This window comes from Corvus cornix, chromosome Z (genome assembly GCF_000738735.6).
Source record: "Corvus cornix cornix isolate S_Up_H32 chromosome Z, ASM73873v5, whole genome shotgun sequence".
NCBI classification, from domain to species: Eukaryota; Metazoa; Chordata; class Aves; order Passeriformes; family Corvidae; genus Corvus; species Corvus cornix.
The window spans coordinates 50993223-51017961 of record NC_046357.1 but is presented as its reverse complement, the minus strand read 5'-3'; the positions used below and the strand labels follow the sequence as shown (position 1 = coordinate 51017961).

Genomic DNA, 24739 nt, shown 5'->3' with positions numbered 1-24739 from the left:
AGAATGGGGCTGGTGTTTCTCCTATTCCTTCACACCTTTCTTCTCTTTTAAAACTATACTGTAAAACAGAAAGATTAACCCCCTGATTTTAAATACATTAATAGTTTGCCTATTCTGGTTATTTATTACCTGAAGCTTTTCTGAACCCATTTTTTTCCTCACATCTGGTTCATTCCTAAGAAATCTGGCTGAGAACCAGTGGCTAACTATAAGAGATACAGTTTTCAATCTACAAAAGAACTTGTTTCTTGTCTTCATAAGTCTAACCCATTCTTCTCTGCATGTTCTGTATCCATGAGCAAGTTGGGAAGGGGAAGAAGATTCAAGTATCCGTTAGGTCAGAGGAGCTACAATGATTATGAAGAAAATTATCCAACTGCAGTTCATTGCAATTCACTATGAAAGTACAGCTGTTAGGGGGAACTGTATTAGCATGGGGTTTTGGACTCTAATACGCACAAACAAGCGGGATGGGACTTTGCCACAGTAATTCTGAGCCACTAATGAGCTGTGAGGTGCAGAGCAGAAAGTGATTAGCAGAAACAGCTAAGCACAAGAATGAGTTGTATCTTCTTAAAGAAGTGTAACGAACACATCATTTTCAAATAAACAGTCTTTAGTGATTAGGCACAGGGTTCTGGAAACATTGCAGGAACAAAGAAGTCAAGAAAAACCAGAAAATTAGCCATAAATTTTGGAACATTGCTATTCCTTCATTACTTTTTTCCATCCATTGGAAAGTTACCTACCTCTGTTTTCAGGTAGTCACCACCTGTTAAAGGGGATCTGGAGCCTTCTTTGGCAGAAAGAGCTAAAAAAAGAAGTTGATTTCCCAGGTGTTCCAGCCAAGTGGAATGGCTCCTCCGATTTCTGATTACTTTAATTAATGCTTTCCTCTAAATATCCTTCCAATTTAACCGGAAAACAAGAAGTTGTATGGTAATTTTATTATTAAAAAAAGCAACTTTTAAAAAAATGAACTTTCTGATTAAATCAAGAAAGAATACTTACTCTGATCTTCAGACAGAAAGTGAAACAAGTTTAATATGAATTTACAACTAATTTGGATAAGGTCTTCTATTAATGCAGACACAATTTTATCAGTAGGGTTACAATTACAGGGTCATCACTAAGGACAAAAATATTTTCAATTATACCTTTGATAGACAAAAAAAACCTTTTCCTCTCAACCTCCTTCCCCCTAATAGTTTTATAAAATTATTGGTCAGTGGCATGATGTAATGCTGAAGCACTTCTGGTTTTATCCATCTCTGATGCGCATGTAATGATACCGCTTTATGCTTACTGATACTGAATGTTGTCTTCCACTTTATTGCATCATCATGCTGCTTTATGAAGACCTTAGTCCACTGAAATATTTGTAAGTTTTTCACCCTCTAATTAATCACAAAGCCCTTACAACTATGTTGAACAGAATACAATACAGCTTGAGGTAGGCCATTTACGTCACTAAATCTTCTTAGTAAGAGTCTTTACAAAAATTAACTTTTCCTTCTCACGGTTTTCCCGCCCTCCCCTCTGGCTTTCCTTAGTTACTTATGCCTCAAAGGGCTTTCTCTCTTATTCAATGCATGCAGTTTCTTTAGAAGCATTTGGTGAGGAAGCTGTTTTGGAAGCTTTTTAAAAATCAAAGTGTGCTGTATTGACTGGCTCATTAGAGGTGAATGCTGTGAAATGAACCGAGAAGGGGAAATGTAAATAGCACCATAAGCATGTAAAATGAATCATCATTAAGCAAGAAGCAAAGGCCACAAAGGATTATACAAGGGGGGAAAAAAGGCAACCAGTAGTAAAAGACTTGTTGAACTCCAGCATCAATGTGGATTTATGCCTATATGCAGTATGTCTAGTTAAATTATGATCAGAACTGAAAAATTATCATAACATACCCTTCCAGCATCAGATAGACACAGAAGACTGTCATAGTCATGGGGTTTGGAGGGACAGGGCGTGCGCAGGGGGAGCTGTGGCCATTGCACATGCCCCAGTGCATGTGGCCTCCCTGTGCCTCGTGGCAAGTGAGGCATGCTCAGCAGAGGTGCTCCTCTGCTAATGCCTCAGCCTGTGCCTGGCCTGTATGGATCCAGCAGTCCTGGCTGAGGGGTTTAATTATATTTACCAGCCCTTCCAAATGAGCCAGCCTTGGGCAATCGCAGGGGCTTTCCGCATAAAGGAAACTGACCAAGTCAAAGGAAATATTATTGCTGTTTGCTCTTTGTTATATTGTGATGATTAAAGATCCCTGAAGAGACATGTCTTACTCCAGTACTATAAAAGCAATATAGCAGAAAACAGTGCAACTCTTAACACTCTCAGATTCTAATTTAAAAACAGAGGACACAAGGGAGTTAGTTGCCTAATTTCCCCATATTTTCTGATAAAACTGAGGAAGTGGCTTGCTCAGTCTAGTAGAAAACTGTGATTACAAACAAGTTTCTTCCTACCTACAGAACCATTCTCCCTTCTAAAGGAGTACACTTTGTAAGTCATTGTACCATGCATGTCTTTACTTCCAGGGTCTGTTCAGTCCTCATTTGAATTTAATTCCAAGTCACCTCAGTAGGAGACCAGGGGCAAAGAGGAGGACTGGCATATTTGTAGCATATATGGAGAATTTGGACCGTGGTATTTCCAGGACCCTCTGAGTTAAGTCAGGAACTATTCTGTTCCCTGGTGTGCTCCAGAGCAACGAGGCTGCACAGATGGCTCGATTTGAACAACTGCTCAAAGAGTAGCTGCTACTCTTTGAGAAGCAAAGCATGCATCTCTTTCTTTTTCCATAACTACTTTGAGCACACAGTTTGTCTCAAATTCTTTGCCTTCACATAGACTGCTCAGATTCATGCACTGGTTCACACGGCACTTGCCTGCTCGTTGTCATGGTGAGTTACCCTGAGAGATTTTTCAAGTGCTGTCCCTGTGTTGAGTGTCATGTGCCCACAGGGAATCTAAGCAGAGCAATGCTTCTCATTCAAGTTTGCTGCCACCTCAGGGTGCAAAGGCAAGGACTGGGGTCAGCCCAGCCCTTCACCTACTGGCAGAATGCCCTCAACCCATACAGCAGGAGTACTGCTTCACAGCACAGCTGCTATTGCATTCATTAAACTGTATTTGGAGGGACTGTCTTGAGCATAAACTGTTTCTTTCAGCTCTGCAGAAGAAGATGTCAAGGGACATTATTCCCTATTCTCTCTATTCTCAATGCAAGGTTGCATGGGACTTTGAGAAATCTGGTCTAGTGGAAGGTGTCCCTGCCCATGGCAGGGGGATTGGAACTGGATGGTCTCTAAGGTCACTTCCAGCCCAAACCATCGTATGATTCTATGGCTGTAAAAAGAGGAGGGGAAGACAGCTTAAAGTCAAAGTTTTTTCCAGCTATTTAACTTGCCTGTGAAGTGCAAGGGGTTGAAAAGAACAGAGTAGAAACTACAAGAGTCAGAAATCAAAGATTTGCTGACTGTTGTGGAAGTGCAAGTAACCTCAAGGAAGTAGCCTCAAAGCCTAGGATGTTCTTGCCTTCTTGAAGATTTTGCTTATCCTATTCTCAGGAAGAGTCTGACAGTGTGGTTTGAGAAATTTTATTGTTAAAAAAAAATTCAGATGTTGAATTGTGCATGCTTTGAACAGTTCAATTGAAAATAATTGTAGTCTCATTTTCACATCCATAAAATCTATTAATAATGTGATTCCCCTTGTAGCTAAACACAGAACAAAAGCCTTCTAATAGGCTAGTGTTCTAATCTGTCCTGCAGCAGCATTACTGAGTCAATATATGAAGGCTTTGGGACTGCAGCTCATTAGAACTGCAGATCAAGCTGTCACAGTTAGAGAGTTTTGAGCTGTGGCTCTGAGGAACAAACCACAACCTGTCAGTGGAATTGCCTGCACAGTGGCCTGTGTACCAGTTTGGCCAAATTTAGAAATATACTCTGAGAGAAGGCACAACCACCCTTCCCCCACCAGGTTCGGGAAGAAAATAAAGTTTCCTCAAAGGAAAGTGAAAGAGATAAAAACTATTTATTTAACAAACACACGGAAAAGGAAAATAATGCTAAATAATAAAGTCTCTCGCTGTGGAGAAAAACCTGGGAAAGTGTTAGAGTCCTCCCTTTGGTCTCCCCAGAGCTGGGGCTTGGCCCAGGGCCAGGCCCTCTGTGCCCAGTGGAAAGTCCTCCCGATGTGCTCTGAGGTTGAAGCAATCAAGCAGTCCAGTAGAAAAGGGGAAAAATCCGAAATTCCAGGGAAGGAAAAATTCAACTCTCAGTCTCTCTCTGGAGAAAAAGCAGCTGAACCACTGGCCAAAAAACTGTCCTGGGAGCAGCAAGCCAGGTGCTTCCTCCCTCCCCTGCTGCAGCTGGGAAAACCAATTGCTATCTGTGTGTGACCTTGAACAAGCTGCAAACTGCTTTGAAAAAGTTTTGCTCAGTTTTTTCCTTCCCCCTCTCAGGCTCAGTTTAGAGGCATAGAAAGGCACAGGAATTAATTTCTGGGCATAGGCAGCAATATGGGATACACATCATAAGGTCACCCCAAGACAACCTGTAATCATACAATGAACGGGCAACTCAAGGGATTCCTCTGCTGTCAGACCTTGCTGGTGTCCATTTATTGAGAGACAGGGTGGTTATCAGTTTAAAAGATCTGCACAGTTTTAGTTTGATTTTATTTGCTTCTTAGGGATGTGAGAAAGAACCTTCCTTTTCTTTCTGACAGAGGCATGGGGTACATGGTTTCTGTATCTGTAGAAGATAGCTATTAAACATGTTCCAGCAGTGTACTGATATTTGTTGTCATACTCACATGTAGAGTAAATTGTTATGAATGAGGCACCAAAAGAAATCTGAGCCAGAGCTGTTCTCACGTAGTGCACTGCCTTGCTGTTGGCCAGCTGCCCGCTAGGTCTTCTCAGACTATTCCCTCCCTTTCGCAGGATGAACAGCTTAGAGAGTACCCTTTGCATGACAGTTTATAATGGCAAAAGTTTGTGGATTTTTTTCTTGCCAGCTAAAAGTTGATCAAAGTTAGGCAGACATTCACAAGTGAAAATTATGTATAAAGGGAGATCTCTGGCTAAAGAATTGCTAACATTTATTATTATTAACATGTATTATTTTTAAAGAATTATGTCTCAGTTAGAGATCTCTTTAGAATTACAAAGGGAGAAAAGCTTAGGAATAAATCAATAACTTATTATATTTCTGTCTGGAAGCATTTATGTCAAATTTTGAGTGTATGCATTTGTGCATTAAAAGCACAAGACCTGAAAAATGAAAAACGTCAGAACTCTGAAGAAAATTCCTTGCAGATAAAGGATAGCCCAGCTGAGTTTTCTAACAAGACATTACAGAATTTCTTCATCTAGGACTTCATTTTTCAGATTTTCAGTTACATCTCTCCAAAAAGACAAGATACAACGGCAGAAAGGCAGGGAACAGTATTGCTAGAAAACCTTTGAAGTATCAGCCAGGATGCCTTGACACAGCACCATTTCTTTTGCCATGTTGGCACAGTCTTACTCATGTCAACAGACACCCACCGAAGCACCTGACAGCCTGATGCAGCCCAGTGCTACTATTTGGTCTGTCTGGTGGATATGAGTGGGGTAACTCTGTGGCAGTTTACTCAGTCTGCTGCACGGTTTCTCCTGATGAAATCAAATAAAAGAAGTGAAGCAAATTCCCCATTGAACGGAAACTTTCTAAAGCTGTTGTGAACACAAATGACTGCCTTTTTACTAATGCATGGAGTGGGCCAATACTTTTTTCCAAGAAAATTGAAAATGTGGTGTAATATCATGTGTACACCTCTGCAAGAGTGGAACTCACCTGTGTGTCCGTACAGTATCTCCAGTGCTGGTGGCTCTGGATGAGTCAACACTGGAGGCATGAGGCTGGGTGGGGGTCTGTGAAGGGAGAATCAAAGATTTTGGTCAGAGCAAGGTGAGACTTTACAAAAATGCTCTTGCTCTGTCAGCACCGCGCAGGATATACAGAGTGTGTGTGTGTGTGTGTAGTCACCCAGACCTTTGATCCACTGACCATCAGCTGGATTTTAAAAGGAAACAGTGAACACTGATGCTACTGAAACGTTACCATGGAAAACCCTTTAAGCCATGTCTGCATCTGAGAGAGCAGTGTTAAGGTCATTTTCTACTGTACACATAAACGACAGTAATGCTCAAGTGCAGTACTGTAATTTTGATTTTTTCTTTTGTTTCATCTTGTCAGCTCGTATCTTGAATTGATTTAGTTCAGAGGTTCTTTTCTGTTTAGTATACCTTCTTTTTCCTCTGTCATTCAAATGCAGGTGGTCCGACCATACCAGACAATGTCCAATCCCATGAGCAAGTTGACAGTGCTCAACAGCATGCATTCTCATTTCATTTTGGCTGACAATGGTACTACTGGTAAATATGGAGCAGAGGTGAAGCTTCGTAGACACCTGGAAAAGCACATTTCACTTCAGAAGATAAATACGAGTGAGTAACATGTTGCTTGTATTTCTTGCTTAAAATTGCAATTGTATAAAAACCACTCAGCATAAAGAAGCAATAATTCTGCATATTTGGGTGAGTAGCTCTACTGTCTATGGTGAGCATGAGCTAAGAAAAGCAAATAATGATGAACAATGTTAATAAAATTTTATTTTAGAGTGCAGTGGGTAGAGGCACAGCACAAATAACTGGATTTGTTTCTGCTAAGTTTCAAGCAGTATTGGTTAAGGTTCAGATTCCACTTACGTCTTTGGTAGCCTCTCTTCCATATGACTGTGTACAGTTAGGTTGTCCTTCATTCACTAAAGAATAAGGTGAAACTAATACAGTTAAAGAAAAGGGTGACAAAAAGTAAAGGAGAGCTTTTTTTTCATAAATGTTTTGTAGGTTGAAGAGCCACTGATATTTTTTGGCTGTGGGAGTGTTCCGTAGAAGTGCTACTATACCTTTGCACTTTGCTTATTAGTTTCTCCTAGGGAGCTGTCATTAGCCAAAGCCAGAACCAGTATGAGGTTAGGTGGTCCTTTCACTTCACCTTTTGCAATCCTGATGATATCACATCATGATCAGACAGAAGCCTCAGTTTTTCTCTCAAAGTTATATTTTTTCTTTTCATGTATCACTTTCCTGCCTAAAATAAGGAATAGTCACCTGAATAAGCATTTCTGCTTGGATAAAATAAAATACGATATCTCAATGTTAGTAAAATTATCTCTGTAGTGTACATGTGCTTGATGTAGTGTACACATGCTTTGAGATGGGGACTTAATTTCAATTCTGTTTTTGGTCTCACAAACGTCAGGGTTGTACCTCCATAAGATTTCTTTAAGAATGAAAACAGATAGAGTTTTTCAAAAGTGATCATATGCACAGCCTTTCTGCTGTGCAACAACTCTCTTTAAACATGCAGTTTTGAGGAATGGTGAAACTTTTTGTGACGTAGGCATGTGAAACTGGAGTGAGACTAGGAAAAGCATTTAGCTCTCAGACATCAGATGACAAGGAGTTACAGGCAGAACCAATAGGGTGAATATAAACTAGTATGTTCTTCATGCTTGATAAAGTTTTCTGCATGATTAGTATAATCTTTGTTTAAATTGAAATGATGTTCCATTTACAGCCTTCAACACCATTGCATGAACTACACGCACTACAGGCTTACTGTTTTTAGGATGTCAGAGTTACATTGCTTGTTCTCAGAGAGCACTATGTAGATATGCACAAAATGTGTGCCTCATAAGCAGTGGGTGCATGCCTAGGAGCTTCCTTAGCAGATGAAGATAGTATAATCTAATCCTAACTCAACCAGCAACAAAAATGCACATTTGAAAATGGCGTGTCATGAAACTATGTGAAATTGTGGCATAAATAGCAATTCTTTTGAAGGCATTTATGAGAAAAATGTGAGCTTTTACAGTTTACAGCACAACGTTTTGATGGCAAAATCTTATCTTAAAAAATAAATCTCTTTAGAAAGACTTAATTCAGATTTGGTCAAGAGGCTTATCTTTTGAAAAGTGACTGATGGATGGAACTCCAGATTTGGTGGTTCAAGTCAAATGCTTGCCCGACTTCTTCAATCACAAAAAAGGAAGGATTTCTCTTTTCTGGTTTCTTTCTGCAGTACCCCAGACATAGACAAGAGTAAGCATTCTCCTTTTCACTTTCCTCTGTGACAGAAACTCTCTACCATTTAACAGCTCGCTCCCTCTCTGTCTTATAAACACAAAGATACTTGGATCTCACAACACTTCCTCAAAATAGAAATGTGAAAAAGTGTTCAAAAAGAAGACTGCCGATAAGATTTGTACATCTTGTTTCAGTGACATCCAGAATGTTTCTGCCATGTTTTGTTTTTCTTTGCTTTAAAAGAGGGTGATTGAGTCCTGCCCACCCTCTAGTTAATAGGAAGTTAGCCATATGGGTGAGAAAGACCGCCTGCCTTGCTGGGTCAGCTAAACAGATGGCCACTTTCCGATGCTTTCCTTTACCCTTATTTATAGCAGAGCAATGTAGATCCTCCATCCTGTGCATGACAGGGCATTGCTGCCAAGGGATTTTTATCCAAATGGGAGTCTGTGCAGCCATGCATGTATGTCATTACTTACTATATTCCAGTTGTAAGCATGTGGAATGAGGGAAAACACTGACAGAGTCACAATTTTCTTTGCTGAAGAGTCAGGAAAGGGTGCAATTTTTAGTTAATCACTAAAAAAAGAGTCTGCTCTAGCAAACAGAACAGATTTAGGAACTAGTAAACAATTGGTAACTTTCTATTTCACAGCCTGTCCCTGGCCAATAGTGCTGAAAGTAGATTTTATTCTTATTTTTAAGCCTGCCTGAGTTTTACATGCTAGGCTTGTCATTTCTTCTTACTTATTTTCCTTTGCTTTAACTATGTCTTTCTCCAGTGCAGTGATAGCTCTCCTGGATATTTGGGGTCACATGCTGTTCACAAAGGGAAGCTTTAAACTTGTTCTCACATATTGAAGACACAGAAAATAGCTTTCCCTTCAAATAGACTAGGACAGTGACAGTCCCTTTTATAAAATTTAAGACTAAATTGGGGCATCAAATATGTCAGATAATTCTGAAAGTCTCAGCTGGTTTTGTTCCTAATATGGGATCATTATCAGTCATTCAGCAGTATCTAATTTCCTGAATAAGTGTACTATTAAATAAGAATAAGAACAGGAATAATAATAAGAAGAATTATAAGAATAAGAATAATCTCCAATTATGTGCCTTATGAACACTAGGAAGAAGATTTTATTGAGTATTCATTTTCCACTACCTTTTCAGGTTTTACCACTTTCATTGCTCTTATTTTGTCCTCAGCAAATACTCAGGAATTAAAAAATGCTTTTCAGACGAGCAGAGGGTGTCATCTGTGGCCCTGAGCCTGCAGGTTCAGCATGGAGTCACTCAGTTGTGCAATTACCTAGAGGTCAGTTTGACAGGTTTTTCTTACTTTCACAAAGACTATTTTAACACAGCCCAGCAACCATCTCTTGAAGTGAGCCGCAAGTTGTCTCAAAGACCCGGAGTTTCAAAGTCCATCATTTTGTAGTATAAAATTCTGAAAGTAAGAAGAGCTCTTCTGAAAGTGTTTCAAGATCAAAAGGAAATAGTCAAAGTAATCTGATCAGAAATGTTTCTGCTTTCCAATCCACACAAACATTTGGGTCCTGGACTTCTTGCAGAATTTTCAGGGCACAGAGATCACTTGAAGATATACACTGGAAGGAAGGAAAGATATCTTAGTAACTATTTCTGTCATATAGTTTATTTGTATAGCATTACGCAGTTAATTCAATAGTTCATGTGAAAGTTTTTACATTGAAATATGGAGTCCATCCTATTCCAGAAATACTGCATTAATGAGCAGAAGATTCTCAGGACAAGGATATAGAGACTTTTAACATAATAAAATTTCCCAGCTCAAGTGGGGTGATTTTTTAGAGATGCAGGAAGTGGAGGGCAGTTGTCTTTCCATCTCTGATGCTCTGCTTACACCGTTTTGTGGCAGGAGGGGCTCTACAGTGTGTGAGGCTGATGTAATCCACCACAGCCAGTTTACTGATTTCTGATTCACTGCTTCTGGAAGTGTTCAAAAGACTAAACTCTGTCTCATTGCCTTGAGCACAAGACAGTTCACAGCTGTTTGTAGCATGACAGGTTACATATAGACTGATCTCTGAGGGTCCCAAATCTGAGTCTCTTCTCAAAGAGGAGTATTTTCAGTGCTGAGTATGTTTGTCTGTAGCTTCATTTAGCCAAACAGATGATGTAATCTATGAACAGAGAAAGCATATAAATGAAGCATCTAATTACTAGAGATGACCTATTGCAAATTCTCCAATTGTAACATTCCTAGGCACTAACAAACTATTTTTCCAAGGTGTTGTAGAATGGCCTGGTCATTTGCTAAGATGTACATCATTACCATTTCTGAAGAATATTGCTGAGTCATGCAGTAGGCACATCAGTCACGCCTTGAACCAGAAATATAAAAGAAATCTGTCTACAAAATGTGCGTTGGAAGTTACAAGACATAAAATATTCATTCCTACTATTCCACGGATGGTTAGATTAGAGTAATTGCCAGTGTAGCAACTCAGCTAATACATTTGATCTGAGGACTGTTAATCATTTTCAGACAAAGTCACTCCAATAGGTTGACATGCTGTGGGTTTCACTCATTTTGTGATTAGATGGAGCAATGCTTTCTCATTAACAAGTGTGGTCTAGAATTACTTCATATTACATAAAAAGGGCCTTTACCAGGACTTGCAGAATCTTCAAAAATCCTTCCTAAAGCTTCTCCCTTTTTGCTCCGCACTCATATTCGCATTTTTATTATATGGAGTTCATTCCTTCTGTTTGCACTAAGGCCTTCCTTTCACATGATATAGTTGTTGCTATTAACTGAATTGCTACTGCTGACTGAAATATTCTCAAGTCCTTAAAGAGCTTACAGCATGGTTGCCAAGCACTTCCATCACAGATGCTTACTTTCCTTCATATGAATACTCTTACTGGAGCAGAGGCGCAAGACAAGGACACAAATAATTTATAGATATAATGATCATTGAACATAGCCTATGTGAAAGTTTTTAATTTGAATGAAAGGTGTTGTAAATTAATTAGAATATTGTCAGTTTTTCTTTAAAAGAGCATGTATAATTTTGTCAGCAATATCAGAATCTGGACATGACACATAGCATAGCACAGCATGCACTACAGCATGTTCTTGTGTATGCATAACCATTTGGGGAAACATACAGTCATTTTCTGTCTTTCATGTGCATTTCATGACTTACTCCACATATGTGCCAGTAATTAAATTTGTGTTTAGCATGTGTTAGGAAGGAATCTGTCAGGAAACAATAATGTCGTGGCTCGAAGAGCAAAATAAATAAGCTTAGTGTGATATTTGCATACCTGACAAATGGCCTTGGAAACATACTGACCACATGCTAATGACATTTTATTTTTAAATCCAGGTATTTTACTTATATTGAAGGCTTCATCCATCAAAATATTAAAATCTTGGTCAGAATACCACCAGACTTTTCTGTTCTCTGTAACTATCTGACAGAGATTTTGTGTTCTTGACATTTGCTTTGGAAATGGATGGAGTCCAGTCAGTGAGGCAGTGATGTTCAAATTGGAGTTAACAGCTTCCATCATAGATTAAAATGTAAAAAGATCTAATATTTCCTCTAATGATGTAAAGGATTCTCCCTTACTTGTTAGATTTCTGACATTTTATAGTATGAGACATAACCTCAGAGAAGGAAAGAGGCAGGTGAAAAGAATGAAATGAGGCAAAAGGACTACACTAGCATGAGGAATGACGATAACAAGCATATATAATGTCACCTAGCCTGCAGGAGTCCAGCCTGTGCTGATGAGGAAGAAAGACTTTTTTCTTCTATTGAAAACTCTTTTCTTTTCATAAAATTATCCACTACCTTCTTCTTCAGAAACAGTTATGCAGGAAAAGAAAAAAAAGTAAAGAAATAAGAAAGCCCTTTTTCTGTATTTTTAACAATTCCATTTCTAAGAGAGCCAGAAATAATGTAAAAATGTGGATGTGTAACCGAAAACATATTTGAAACTAGAATGTTGAGCCAGAGGATGTAAAGGCAGTGTATGTGTAATTGGAAATAGACCCCTTCAAAAGGTCAGAAAGTTTGAAGTAGTTTGCTTTATTTTATATATTTTTTTAACTTTTTAATGTTTTATAAATGTTTTAATCAATACATTCTTTAGCCTTTTTGAAGCTTACAAGAACCACTTTACACTGCTAGGTCAGTTCGTACACACTGAAGCATATTGGTATTTATTAGAAAGTTGACCACACCAAGTTCTTAGGTTATGTAGATCCAGACCACATAGCACTTAATGACGAGTTTTACTCCATTCATTGTCATGCTGCAATTATTCTAATTTTAAACATGCCATTTGGTGCTGAAGGTTTGCTCTACCTCCACTACATGCTATTTGAGAAACAGACAGACCCTAGGCATTGGGACCTGTGTCCTTGTATTTAGTCTTTCTTCTTCATGGAGCCGGTTAATGTAGCTGAGTTTTAGTAGGCCTGTGAGAAAAAGTTGCCTCTGAGTAAGGAATTGATGGATAAAGTTGGGTGATTTGATTAGATAAAGAAGGCAGTTTAGACAGGATAATATGTCAACAATACCTGTTCATGTGACCCGTGGACTTCCCTTTGTCATCCTATGCCTGAGAATATATGAAGGGGGCTGGGAAGGCAAAGGGACGTTCAACTGTCATCACTGGCATCTTCTCTGACCATTACATCATCATCAAATGCATTGGAATTCTCATTTGATTCAGATTTTTTCTTCATGTTCTGTGCAGTCCTAGATGCATTTTCATAACTACATAGCTGGGAAGATCTAGGTGCAGACTACTTTCTAGGGGAGGAAGTCTGCTGCAAGACTGAAAATTTGACTCCTGTGAAATTTCAGTAAAACCTAGAACTCTCTGAAATTTGACTCGTTTCAGATTTTGCTAGAGATTGGAAACTTGGGGTTATTTCATCAAAAGCATCATGATGTTTGTTGATCAGGCATTGGAGACAAACATATCTCATAAAGGGCTGGGAAAGCACTAGGTTAAATACCATTCTTGAAGCACACAATACACCCATGCAAGTGGATCTATAAATTCTGTTCACGGACTTGACTTTAAACTGATGATTTTTTTTCAAACATATGTTTTTTCACAAATAAGTATATGATTTATACAGAAGAGAAAGAGTACAGCTCATTTCAGCTCCCTAATTTTTGGACATTTTAGATTTATTGAATTCTTAAAGCTGGAAAACTTAGAAATATTATTTTAGGATGAATCCATTTTAACCAAATTTTTGCTGTTCTGTATCTCACCTGCTGTAGTTTTCTAAAACAGGTGAGAATAAGGGATAATTTTCTGAGATTATATAGTGTCAAATATGTTGAAAAATAAGCAAAATACAACAAGGTAAAACACTTCAATATGTAATATGAGGTAGTATAGAATTTGATTATGTTACAGTGTGATTGATAACTTTCTAAAGTACCGTGTACAATATGTGGCTGTGCTCACATTCAAAGGGAGCCAGAGAAAGCTCCAGGGAAGATCAGACAGAATGTGAGAATTTCTGAAGCTGTAGTTGCTCCTGCGTGTCTTAGGCCATTGCCTGTGGGCGATAAGCTCCAAGAAGGGTGAAACCAGTTAGGTCCTCTGGTACTGCCCTAGCAAGCATTTGACTGCAAGGACAGATATGGCAGGTTTTGACTGAAATCTACAAAGGTTCTCTCTCTGTGTTTGTGTGTGTGTGTGTGTGTGTGTCTTTGAACTTGAAGTGCCAGCTTTGAACTGTGTGTTGCCATTATATAGAAAGTAACCAAGTGGGTGGTTACTTGGATGCTTGTGAGGCTCACAAATCCCAGAGTTCAGTCTTACATAGACTGCTCCCATGTCATGTTTCCTCTGAGAACTCTCTGAACTTTGTCCTTTTGCAAAGACAAGTACGAAAATCAAAAGAAGGTACCACAAATCTTTTCTTGTTACCATCCTTGATTTCCCTTTGAGAATTTTTTTGGATCAGTCCAGTATTAAATGAAGATATGGTTTCAGGTGTCAGGTACACAAATTTGTCTGTCAATGACAGGTCTGGTACAATGGCAGATTCATCAACAGGTGGATTTAGAGAGGTGAGGAAGGAGCACTGAACAAATGAAAATAGTGAAAGTAGTAAGGTAGGGCAGAAGTGAGAGGAGAACAGACTGGGACAAATGTAATACGATCATACTCTTAGCAAAGAGGAAAACTAAAAATAGAGGAGATGAAGGAAGATTATGGATTAAAGAGAAGGAGACAGAGAGGAAGTGAAAATGTGATTGAGCTACCAAAGGGAAATTATAAGAATGCAGAATGGAAGTGAGACTAACTAAGGAGCAAGGAGAACAAATGCAAACTACAGAGGAAAAAATCAAAGATGAACAAAATAAAATTCATACTACTGATTTTAAATTTGGGAAGCAGGAAAATAAAAAGGAAATTATAGCAAATGATATTCAACAACCCTGTAGTAGAAAAGTCAAAAAATAAATAGAAAGGAAAAAATAAGTCAAATTGTTGCGCACTTTCCTTTATTAGGAATTCTTTCTAATAAAGAATTAAAATAAAAAGCTATTCCTTTATTATTTTAAATAAATTTCCACATTTATTAGTAGTGGTTGTGTGTCATTCCACCACACATAATCCAATAGTTCTGTGAATTTCAGAAACACAGCAAACTTTCTTAGACTTTTTTGTACTGGTTTATCAGATCAGTTTGATTTCTCTAGACACAGGGCATGCAACAATTCACCAAACAAATGAAAGCTCCCCTTAATTTCTGGATATAAAAACTATTAAAGGTATTCAGAAAAGAGTAGAATGCGGTTTTTTTTCTACTTTGTTTTGTTTTGTTTTTTAATCAGTAAGTTTCTCTGTTTTTGTTACTGAACAGTTCTTGAAGGATTAAAAGAAATACCCACCTTATCTTTGCCGTGTCTGGAATAAGAGGTTCTGCTCTAGCAAAGATGCTGGAGACAGTGGGCAAAGAAAAGGGAGAGCTGACTGCAAAAAGTGCAGCTATGTGAAATTAAGCTTGAACTAGTTGTGACATCTGGGAGATGTTCCTGTACTTCTGGGTAATAAGACTCAGCATTCTTTTCCATCATCCAGTGAAGGCAAGACACATTTCCTTTCCAGTTATTTTCACTTAATAGTTAATAATGTAATTGCTCTAGTGGTAAATATATTGCAGGTGTGATTTGCAGAGCTGGAGCATGCAGATATATTGTATGTGCAGGTGATCTTACCTCTTTGCTATTTGCTATTGATATTTTAGCCAAAAAGGTTTCATACACATCAGGAGGTGTTTCCAAAAAAGGCTGGAAGGCTGAAAACAACTGCCTAGAAAAAAACCCAAGTTGTAATGTTATTTCAGTGTAACCTAATAGGAAGGATCTGGATTATTTTAGGATGTTCTCTGTTACACTTAGCCTTTCTGAGCCAGTTGGGTCCAGATGGAGTACCACATAGATATCCAGATGTGAAGCAGACATATTTGTGTGGTCAAACCTTTTAACGACTGTTGTAAATCCAATACCATTTTAAATCTCTTTAAACATCACTTACCATGTGGTTAGACATGCTGTATTAACAACCAAAGAGCAGTATTTGTTGACTCTGTATTACTGTAAGGCAAATATTATTTGAGAAATTAAAAATTATTTTCCTCAATCTTTTAGGCTTACACTAGGACTTCTGCATATTAAAATTCCAGGTCATGTTTAATTGTTTATCCATTCTGTGTAGGTAGCTTGCAGTAGGATATCCAAGCACTATGCAAACACTTGGACTGAAATGTTTCTGAAAGCCACAGATTTTGTGTGGTGTGTTTCTTTCAGCCGTTGTTAATACATCACACTGCTGCGTACTCTGCTTGTCCCATGAAGCACAGCAATAGCCTAGAAACTGGACTTCTAAAACGACTTCTTGAGCTAAGGACTTAATTTTTCATTAACTTACCAGAACCCCCAAATTATTATTGGAGTTTCAAGACGCCTTAACCCTCTCAAAAAATCGTAAGGGAATGGTATTTTGCCATGTTTCAAATACGAATGAATAAGGCTTATTAGTCAATATCCCCTCAAAAACCATAGTTCATCATATGTATTTAGGTTAAAACTAAGATCATGTTTGATCAAATTGTAGTTTAAAGCTGTCAAAGTTCTTCTAACTGCATCAATATTTTTATTGAACTTCACAACACTTTCATCAATCGTCCACTGACAATTAAATGAGATTTTCTACTAAATACCTCAGATAAACAATGCTTGCATTAAAAATTCCTGAAGTATAACCTCATCTGTTGAATTAATAGCCTGTATCTGGGAACACGTCATCTGTTCAATGCAATTAAGGGTTTTTTACACTATGGAGCATTTGTGCAAAATGGTCTATGTGCCTGTCCATGTGCCGTGCACTGGCAAACACTTGTAGGAACTCTAACATGGATATACCTGTTGATTCATATTTTTGGACTTGTTTATTTGTCAGTAAGTAAGAGACCATTGAGTTTACCGCTAACAGAAGCCATTACCCTAAGAGAATTTTGCAGTTAGAAAGGTAGTTCTTGCCCACAAGTGGTAGATCTTTTGCAGGGTGCACACAAGGTGAAGGTCTGAAACAAATCTAAAGCCTGTCATAGGAATTTTCTACTGCTAAGAGTCCATTGTCTCATTATCTGAGATAGGCACGTGCAAACCCAGGATATGATGACCAGTGAAAAAACCCGCTAATTTTTGTGCCCCACCATCCACAGTACATCTGGGTGCAGGAAGATTTAGCAATCTGTGGACCGTAGGCCTGTGCAAAACTTTGGAGGCTCCTTGCTCATGCAATATACCTGCTTTCCTGAAGACCTGACGAGCCCTTCCAGCTCAGTGATGCCTCTTACATCCCTGCACTTGCCTAGGGTAGGCTCAGGTTTTCTAGGAAGGCTGAGAATCCTGTTTCTACATTGCACAGGTGATCAGTGTGTGCCTTGTTAGGAAATGACATTGAGCTGTCAGGTTGTCTGCATGTGCATCCTGTGAAGGTTTGTGCAGGCTTATTCTGCCCCTTCTCTGGGACAGTTTGGGCTCTCTCAGTATGTACACAGTGATTCTGTCTTATGTGTACCTTAAGCCCAACGTTCCTCCATTGCCTCCAGCTTCTGGAGATCTTGCTATACAGCTGCACGTTGTGCATGAGGTGTGACACAGGCTCCCAGCTGTACGCCACTCCTGTGCTAGCTCTGTGCAGCAACTCCTCCAGCAGGACAGACAGAGGCCCCAGCATCCCAAACAAATCCAAATAATTATGAAACTCTCCAGTCAAAATTTCCAGGTAGAAAAAGGAAATTAATATAGGGCAACTCACACCAACATATCTGACCCCGATGAAGGAGCAAAGGTGGCCTGCAGGAAATCAGCTCAGATGTGCCTACCACCACCCAGTGTTAAGATACTGAAATTAGAGACATTTCTGTCAGGGGTAGTCAACTAGAGCCTCTGTTTTATTTGACTGAACTCAGGGCTGAACTTACAGATAGTATACAACATAGCGATATATCCCAGTTACTCTTATAAGCATGCTTAAAAACATGAGTAGTAAATGCATTTTGTAGTAAATGAGGTATTTTATTCACTTGTTGGTCTATAAGAACGTGGGTAACTCATACTTAGCTCTTCACTAAAAGAATTAGTAATAATTTATAAGGCAGTTATACATTATTTATAAATATACTCACACAATATAAAATATTCATGTTTTTCCAAGAACAGGGAAAACTAAGTAGAGCTTCTGCAAAGCATGGTAGATATTTTTTAGTGCCTTTTCACACAACACAGACATTATGCAGCTTTCCTTCCTTCCATTTCCAAATTTACTCATTCCTTCTACTTTATTATTTTAATTCACGTATTTATGCATTACTGCTGTGTCAAGGGGGAAATTATGTTATTTTTTTTTTATAACAGCATGAAGGCCTAAAAGTGCTATTTGCTGCACATTGAGAAAAATGTTCTGATGTGTACATACCTTCCTGGAATCAGCATTGTTGGAAAGTCTCACTGGCTCAGCTGCTGACCACAAAGGCAATAACACAGTAATGAAGCTTTAAGTTGACCACATAAATCTTTTAGACAATATTGCTGTCTAATTTCACCAGCAGTATCCACAATACCTGACACTGTGAAACACTAAGCAGTCTAATCTACCCTGCAAAAATCCGTACTTACTGAAGTACTCAAAATACAAGTTCTTAGGAATTAGGAATACTGATGAGCCTCAGGTCTTTGGTACTCCTTTTTTTTGCATGAATCATTATATTGAGTAAAAATAATAACTTTTTTTCTGTATTCTATTAATGCAGTCATGAGAGGCTACCTTTAGTTTTGAATATTAAGAATTCAGTATGTGAATTGAAGAGCTTATTAAATAGTAATATGCCAGTTAGTATGAGATGTTTCAGACATACCTGCTATTAAATACAAACTAAATATTTCTTTTGAAAATCTGAGGGAAAAAACATCCCCTTTCTACTTAACAAACTATTTTTAATAACACAGAATAAAAATGCAGAGACCACTCTTAAGTTGGAAGACCCTTGATTTTGCAATCAGATATTTATCATCTTGAAATATAAGTACAGTTAGCTAAATATCACAATTATAACACAATAGTTATTCACAGCCATTTTCAAGTCCACAGATATACTGCTAACAAGACTTTTCTCCATCTTCCAAAAGGAAAAGGAGGAAAGATTTTTTGAAACCAAAGCTCATCTAGAAATGCTGAAAAAACAGTGAATTAAATAAATTTAAAAATAAATCCTCCATGTAACTCTCAGTTGTCCATAATTTTTCAGACATTTAAAAATAATTCACCTGAACTTAAAAGGTTTCCCTACAAAGGGTATTAAAAAAAAAGCAGAGTAACATGTCATTTAATGCCTTCTAGGAAACAGAAAAATATACCCATATATGTGAAAATGAATTGTACTTTCTTCTATGTTTGGGAGACATCACCAAGTGACAGAGAGTCTTTCCTGATAACACTGCATTGCCCTGTACCAAAAAAGTTTCCCTGCAGTCTTATATTGGGCAGTATTTCAGTGGAGTGCATTAATGCTACTCTCTTTCCAGTTAATAAAATGTGAAACACACAATTTTTAAGGTTGCATACTTTTACAGTACTTACTTAGTGAAAACAACTGTGTTGTTGAAGATAGCCAAAAAAGATGAGTCCTATCCTTAGTTTTGCCCAGATTAGGGCAATTTTGTGGTAAATTCCACAAAAACACATGAAGGGAAAACTTCTTCCTTGTTGATTTATTGGAGTGTCCATTTTAGTGCTTGGCATAAAGTTCCCACCTTCCAGATGTGTGCTAGGAGACAGCAGGTCCGGTACTGTAGTCCAGTTTTATATCAGCAAGGTTTTGTTTTGGTGCTGCCTCCTTTCTGACAATCTCAACTCGAGCAAGAAGCTCTTTTTGTGGTGATGTCCTTGACATTGTAAGGAATGTATTACCTTCACATTTAGGACCTCACCTCACAGCCTGACATTATCTTTCCAAATGAAGTGTCTGAAACCAAAGGCTCCCTGTGGATCTATCAGGCACTGCCAGCCCCTTCTTTGCAGACTATCATCTACTGTGCATGCACAAGCTGAAATAGAACTCTTACAGATCATTTCTGATGATTTTATTTCTGAGGAGATTTAGTAGGAAACGCATTTGATTAGCAGTTAAAGAGAGGTCCATCAGCTTTTTTTCAAAGTCAGAGGTTCTGTCTTGCTGGCATCATATCCCAACATTCTCCAAATTGTCCCACTGTTACATTAAGGCAAAGCACAGTCAGTTCTCAATTTCAACATATATTCAACATAGTTGTAAATGCAGTGTTCGTATAGTCAGTCAGTGTCTTCAGATGCACTGAAATTTTCCTGCAGACCCTCTACATTCATTTCTAAATTCCTAATATGTAGCAGCAGGGAAGCATCCAGGAATTTTTAGTATCAAGACATCTAAAAGTTTAATTCAGATCTACTTTGCATTTTGGCTGAGAGTTATTGAGCTGCAGACATTCTTGGTATAAGTAGCTAAGTATTTTTTCCAAAATGAATATAATGTCATAACTAATTTAAATATGATTGGGAGCATCACAGAAAGCTGAGGATGTGGTAATTCCCACTAACCCATATTTTGAAATTCTGAGGTACTCAAGCAGGCATAATTTTTTGTTTTTTCACTGTGTCTATTGACTTTCTTTCGTGCTGTGGATACCATCACTGCTCAGAAATTAATTATCATAAATCTGTGGAAGTTCATAACATTAGGAATCAGACAGCTATAGTCTGGAGAACTTTCCTGAAAGACAGAAATGGTTATACTTTGAAGAAATATCAGTAAAGTATTATTAACTAATTTTAAATATTATTTCTAATTTCAGAAATTAACTGGAATAATTTGCCCTCCAAACTAAAGAAACAATAGTTTTTTCAAAACCAAAATTATTTACAGTGAACAATGAAGATTAAAATAAAAAATCATCTATTTGCTGAAACTCAGAGAGAATTTCCCAAAGGAAAATGAGATATAGATATCAAGTTTGTTTTTAAACCTTTTCTATTTCACAGAGAAATGTACAAGAATGATAAAAGATTTGAACTTCGATTGGGAACTTAATGTGTATGATAAACCAAGGTTAGCATGAGTTTGGAGGTTTTTTTAACTTAAAGCTACAAAGTTTCATTGAAGTCTGAATTGGAGAAAAGTCGTTTTATTTTACTAGCCTTGAATTAAAGGATTGTTTTCATGCTGAATATGTTTCTAAAGAACAGAAAAACTGCCACCTGATCAACCACAGTGAAACACAACTGGAACACTTGCAGAGAACTTTTGTATTCCAGGCAACTCTTGTGACTGTAACAGCTTAAATTTAAAAAAAAAAAAAAATTAATAAAAAGTTTAAAAAAATTTTGAAAGGAAAATCAAAGGTTGCAAGAGGAATTGTAGATATGTTTTCAAATGGCCCAAAAAGGCAAAAATAGTTCAGCTGCTTAGACTAACCATAATCACTTATATTATTAGAATTATTTAGCTGATCCGTATCAAGTAGAAGACACAGGAAATGAACAGACTTCCAAAAGAAGGACAGAACCTGCTTCAGGAACACTTTGAGATACATAAGGCAACTGCAGCTGTTATGATTAGTGAGCATCAGAGCATCATTTCAATACAAAAAGCTTTCCCTTTTAGTCTTACAAGCGGGCTGTAAAGACTTCACTCCTCTGATAACCAGGAATCTTCTGAGATCCATCTAAAACTGTTAACTTCTAATGGCTGTATGTCATGGCAGTATTCAGTCATGGTGTCTTTGCCCCTCTAATTTTCTAAGGAAGATGACCCAAACTCACTGAATCTTGTCTCATAAGGTGAAGTTTTTATTCCCCATACACTCCTTTTGGCTTTTTCCTCCATTCATTCCAGTTTGTTCTTTCTGAACAAGGCTGAGCATAGGTACAGATAGCATTTTGCATGGAATTTCCTGAGTGGCTTGCATAATGGCACTGAATTGCCCCTGTTTCCTACTGAAAATATTTTGCTGTGTGTATTCCAGGATCGTAACTTTTCCTAGTGGTCTTGCTATACCAAAGACAGTTCTCTTGTCATCAGCTTTTCTAGTATTTCCTCCTAATGAGTTCCCAGTTTACAGAAGGATTTATTAAACACCAAGTAAATGACTTTCCATCTCAGATTGTGAACTTCCTCATTTTCTATTAATCCTCAATGTCATCCATACCCATCCAGACATGACTAAGAGTACTTCTTAATATTATTTTATTAGCAGGTGTCTAGATTGAGTAGAGCAGCAATTCAGGGAAGTCCTTAATGTTATTAGAAAAAATTAACCCTTGAGCTCTGTGCAAATCGTTCTGTTGATCACCTTCTTATATTCCACCCTCCTTATGCTCTTTCACTAGCCTACATCTTATAATTCTGCCTGTAGTTTTCTTAACATAAATAAACACCACACATTTTACTTAAGGTATATGACAGAAAAGCCAAAAACTAACACTAGATAGAGGCATAACAAGGTATGCTGAGAATTACTTCAGGAAACATGATGTTTGCTTACAAAATGGTTCAGGAAGTGTTAAGAGTATTTTCCTCTTAAATATATGAACTAGGTTTCTTTCTTTCTTTCTTTCTTTCTTTCTTAAAGAATAATTCATCTCGTTTTTGTCAGTAATTCAAGTCCTTAAAATTATTGAAAATCATTTGATCTATTAATATTTCTAGGGGGTCTAACCAGATTTAATGTTCCAGCCTCACAGGCTTACCTTTGCTTCTGGGAATTGAACTCTCTCCAAATGGAAACTTGAGCAGACATATTAACAGTTGTTACTGTTGGCTTTCTGCAACTTTTTCCAACCCAGCTGTTAACAGCGTAGGACAATCTTTTTATTTTCATTTTCCCATGAAATGTCAGAATTTTGTGCAGAATGCATATAGGTTTTCTTAGAAAAAGCTATTTTAAAAGAAAAAAAAAAAGTCAGGAAAAAAATGCTAATAGAAAATTTTCAGCTCCTTCTATTGCTTGAGTCCTTTTGAATGTCCCCAGTCTCAATTGGTCAAGAAGTGAATACCAGAAAAACTTCTTCAGCTGTGTTAACACCAGCCTGGTGTCAGATTGCCTTTCTCTAAATCCACACAACTTTCCTGGCAGTCTGTGCTGCAAATTTGCAGAGGGTTCCCATGAAATTACATTGAAACTGCTTAAAATGAAGATTCCTCTCGTTTGGTTAAGCACTAGTTCAGCTCTCTTTGGAGCAATGTTCCCAGTATGGGGTCTGCAAATCAACAAATATGCTGCAAATTGGAGAGAATTCAGAGAGAAACTGTGAGGCTGACTAGAACTGAAAAACTAGTACTAACTTGTAACAGAAAGTGTTTAGTTTATTAAGAGAAGGTTAAAGGGCTACCTAGCTGCAACCTCCAATACAGCAGGAAAAATACCATAGAGGTGATTTTGAAACAGCAAGCAAAACTTTTGGAAGACCCAAAGAAGGGAAACTGACATCATACAAAACCTAGACTACAAGCAAGAATAGAGTCTTGATTATGAACATGTTAGGAAGAAATGCAGTAACTTCTTCATGATTTCAAAACAAGACTTGATCTTTAAAAGAAAAAAAATCATCATCTATTTAAACATAACTATTGTATTTAAAACAGAAGATAATCCTAGAAAATACTGGTTTATGTGGTGGAACTGATGAGATGACTACACTGGTCCCATCTGTCCTTAAAATATCTGATTCTCGGAATGCATTTTCTCTAACATAACATTGTACAGTCATAATGCAGTTATTTCAGTCTGATATTTTTTTCTTCTGTCTTCTGTTATGTTTTGTTTGCCTTGCTGGCTTTGCATTTTTTGTTTCTTTTTTGTTGCATTTTTTAATTTATTTGTTTTGTGTGTGTGTGGTTTATTTGGTTGGTTGGCTGTTTTGTTTTGTGTTGTTTTCGTTTGGTTTGGTTTGTTTCTTTCTTTCTTTTGCTCCAGGAATTGGCCAAGGGGTTCCAGTGGTGGCCCTTATTGTGGAAGGAGGTCCCAATGTCATCTCCATTGTTCTGGAGTACTTGCGAGACACTCCTCCCGTTCCTGTTGTGATATGCGATGGCAGTGGCCGAGCATCTGACATCCTTGCCTTTGGTCACAAATACTCGGAAGAAGGAGGGTAAGTCATTTCATAGTGTATGTTCCTTCCCTATCCACGGGTTCAATTCAGTGATAAAGTAGAGCACAGGAAATTACTAACAATATTGTGCAAAAGCAACACCTACCTCACATGGCTGTTTCCATCACTGATATGGGTGAAATATTGAAGGTATTCAGAACAAAACAAAACAAGCCTTGAAGAACCACTACAGAAAGTCTACAGAATAAAACAGGTGTAGGAACTGTACCATACAGTTGACAAGTACAAGTATGGTATCTTGCACTTATGGGCCAAAGGATTCAGTCCAAGGGCAAGGGGAGTTACTTTCACCACCTTACAGATACATAGAGTACTGCTGCCTTCAAGTTCCATTTAGCCTACATGTTCACATAAGCTAGTTTATATTTGCCCTGCCTATTGAGCCTGTTCCTGCACACCTGTCTGTATTCACACTACTGCTTATGCATTGCTCTGTATTTTGCTCTGTCCCTTTCTTTGCAGACTCAAGGTGAGGCAAAAGTACTGTTTAGTTTTTATTACAGAAGACTCAGCTGTGCTTTTGTTGAATCAGGCTGTAAGCATGCTCTGTAGGTTCCAAAGTGAATATTACTGAATGACCAAATCCTTAATATATTTTGTTCTTCTACTGTGCCCCTCCCTGCCCTCAAAGATTAAAAAAAAATTAAATAAATAAACAAGCATAGAGTCACAAAATGGCTGAGGTTGGGCACGGCCTCTGGCTGTCCTCGGGTCCAACCCTCCCTGCTCAGGCAGGGCCACATAGATAGAGCCTGTTGCCCAGGGCCATGTCCAGATGGCTTTTGAATGTCTCCAAGGTTTGACACTCCACAGCCTCTCTGGGTGAACTGTGCTAGTGCTCAATTATCC

The 24739-nt window shown here is 38.0% G+C and overlaps 1 protein-coding gene across 5 annotated transcripts in view; it reads left to right on the top strand.

The window, feature by feature from the left end:
- TRPM3 (transient receptor potential cation channel subfamily M member 3) overlaps positions 1 to 24739 on the top strand; it is a 397831-nt gene that overhangs the window by 270373 nt on the left and 102719 nt on the right. For all 5 annotated transcript variants that reach the window (XM_039567684.1, XM_039567686.1, XM_010393073.4 and 2 more), the window contains exons 6-7: positions 6328 to 6499; positions 23695 to 23869. In XM_039567684.1, the coding sequence (XP_039423618.1) occupies positions 6328 to 6499; positions 23695 to 23869 (347 nt within the window). The remainder of the gene's footprint in view (positions 1 to 6327; positions 6500 to 23694; positions 23870 to 24739) is intronic.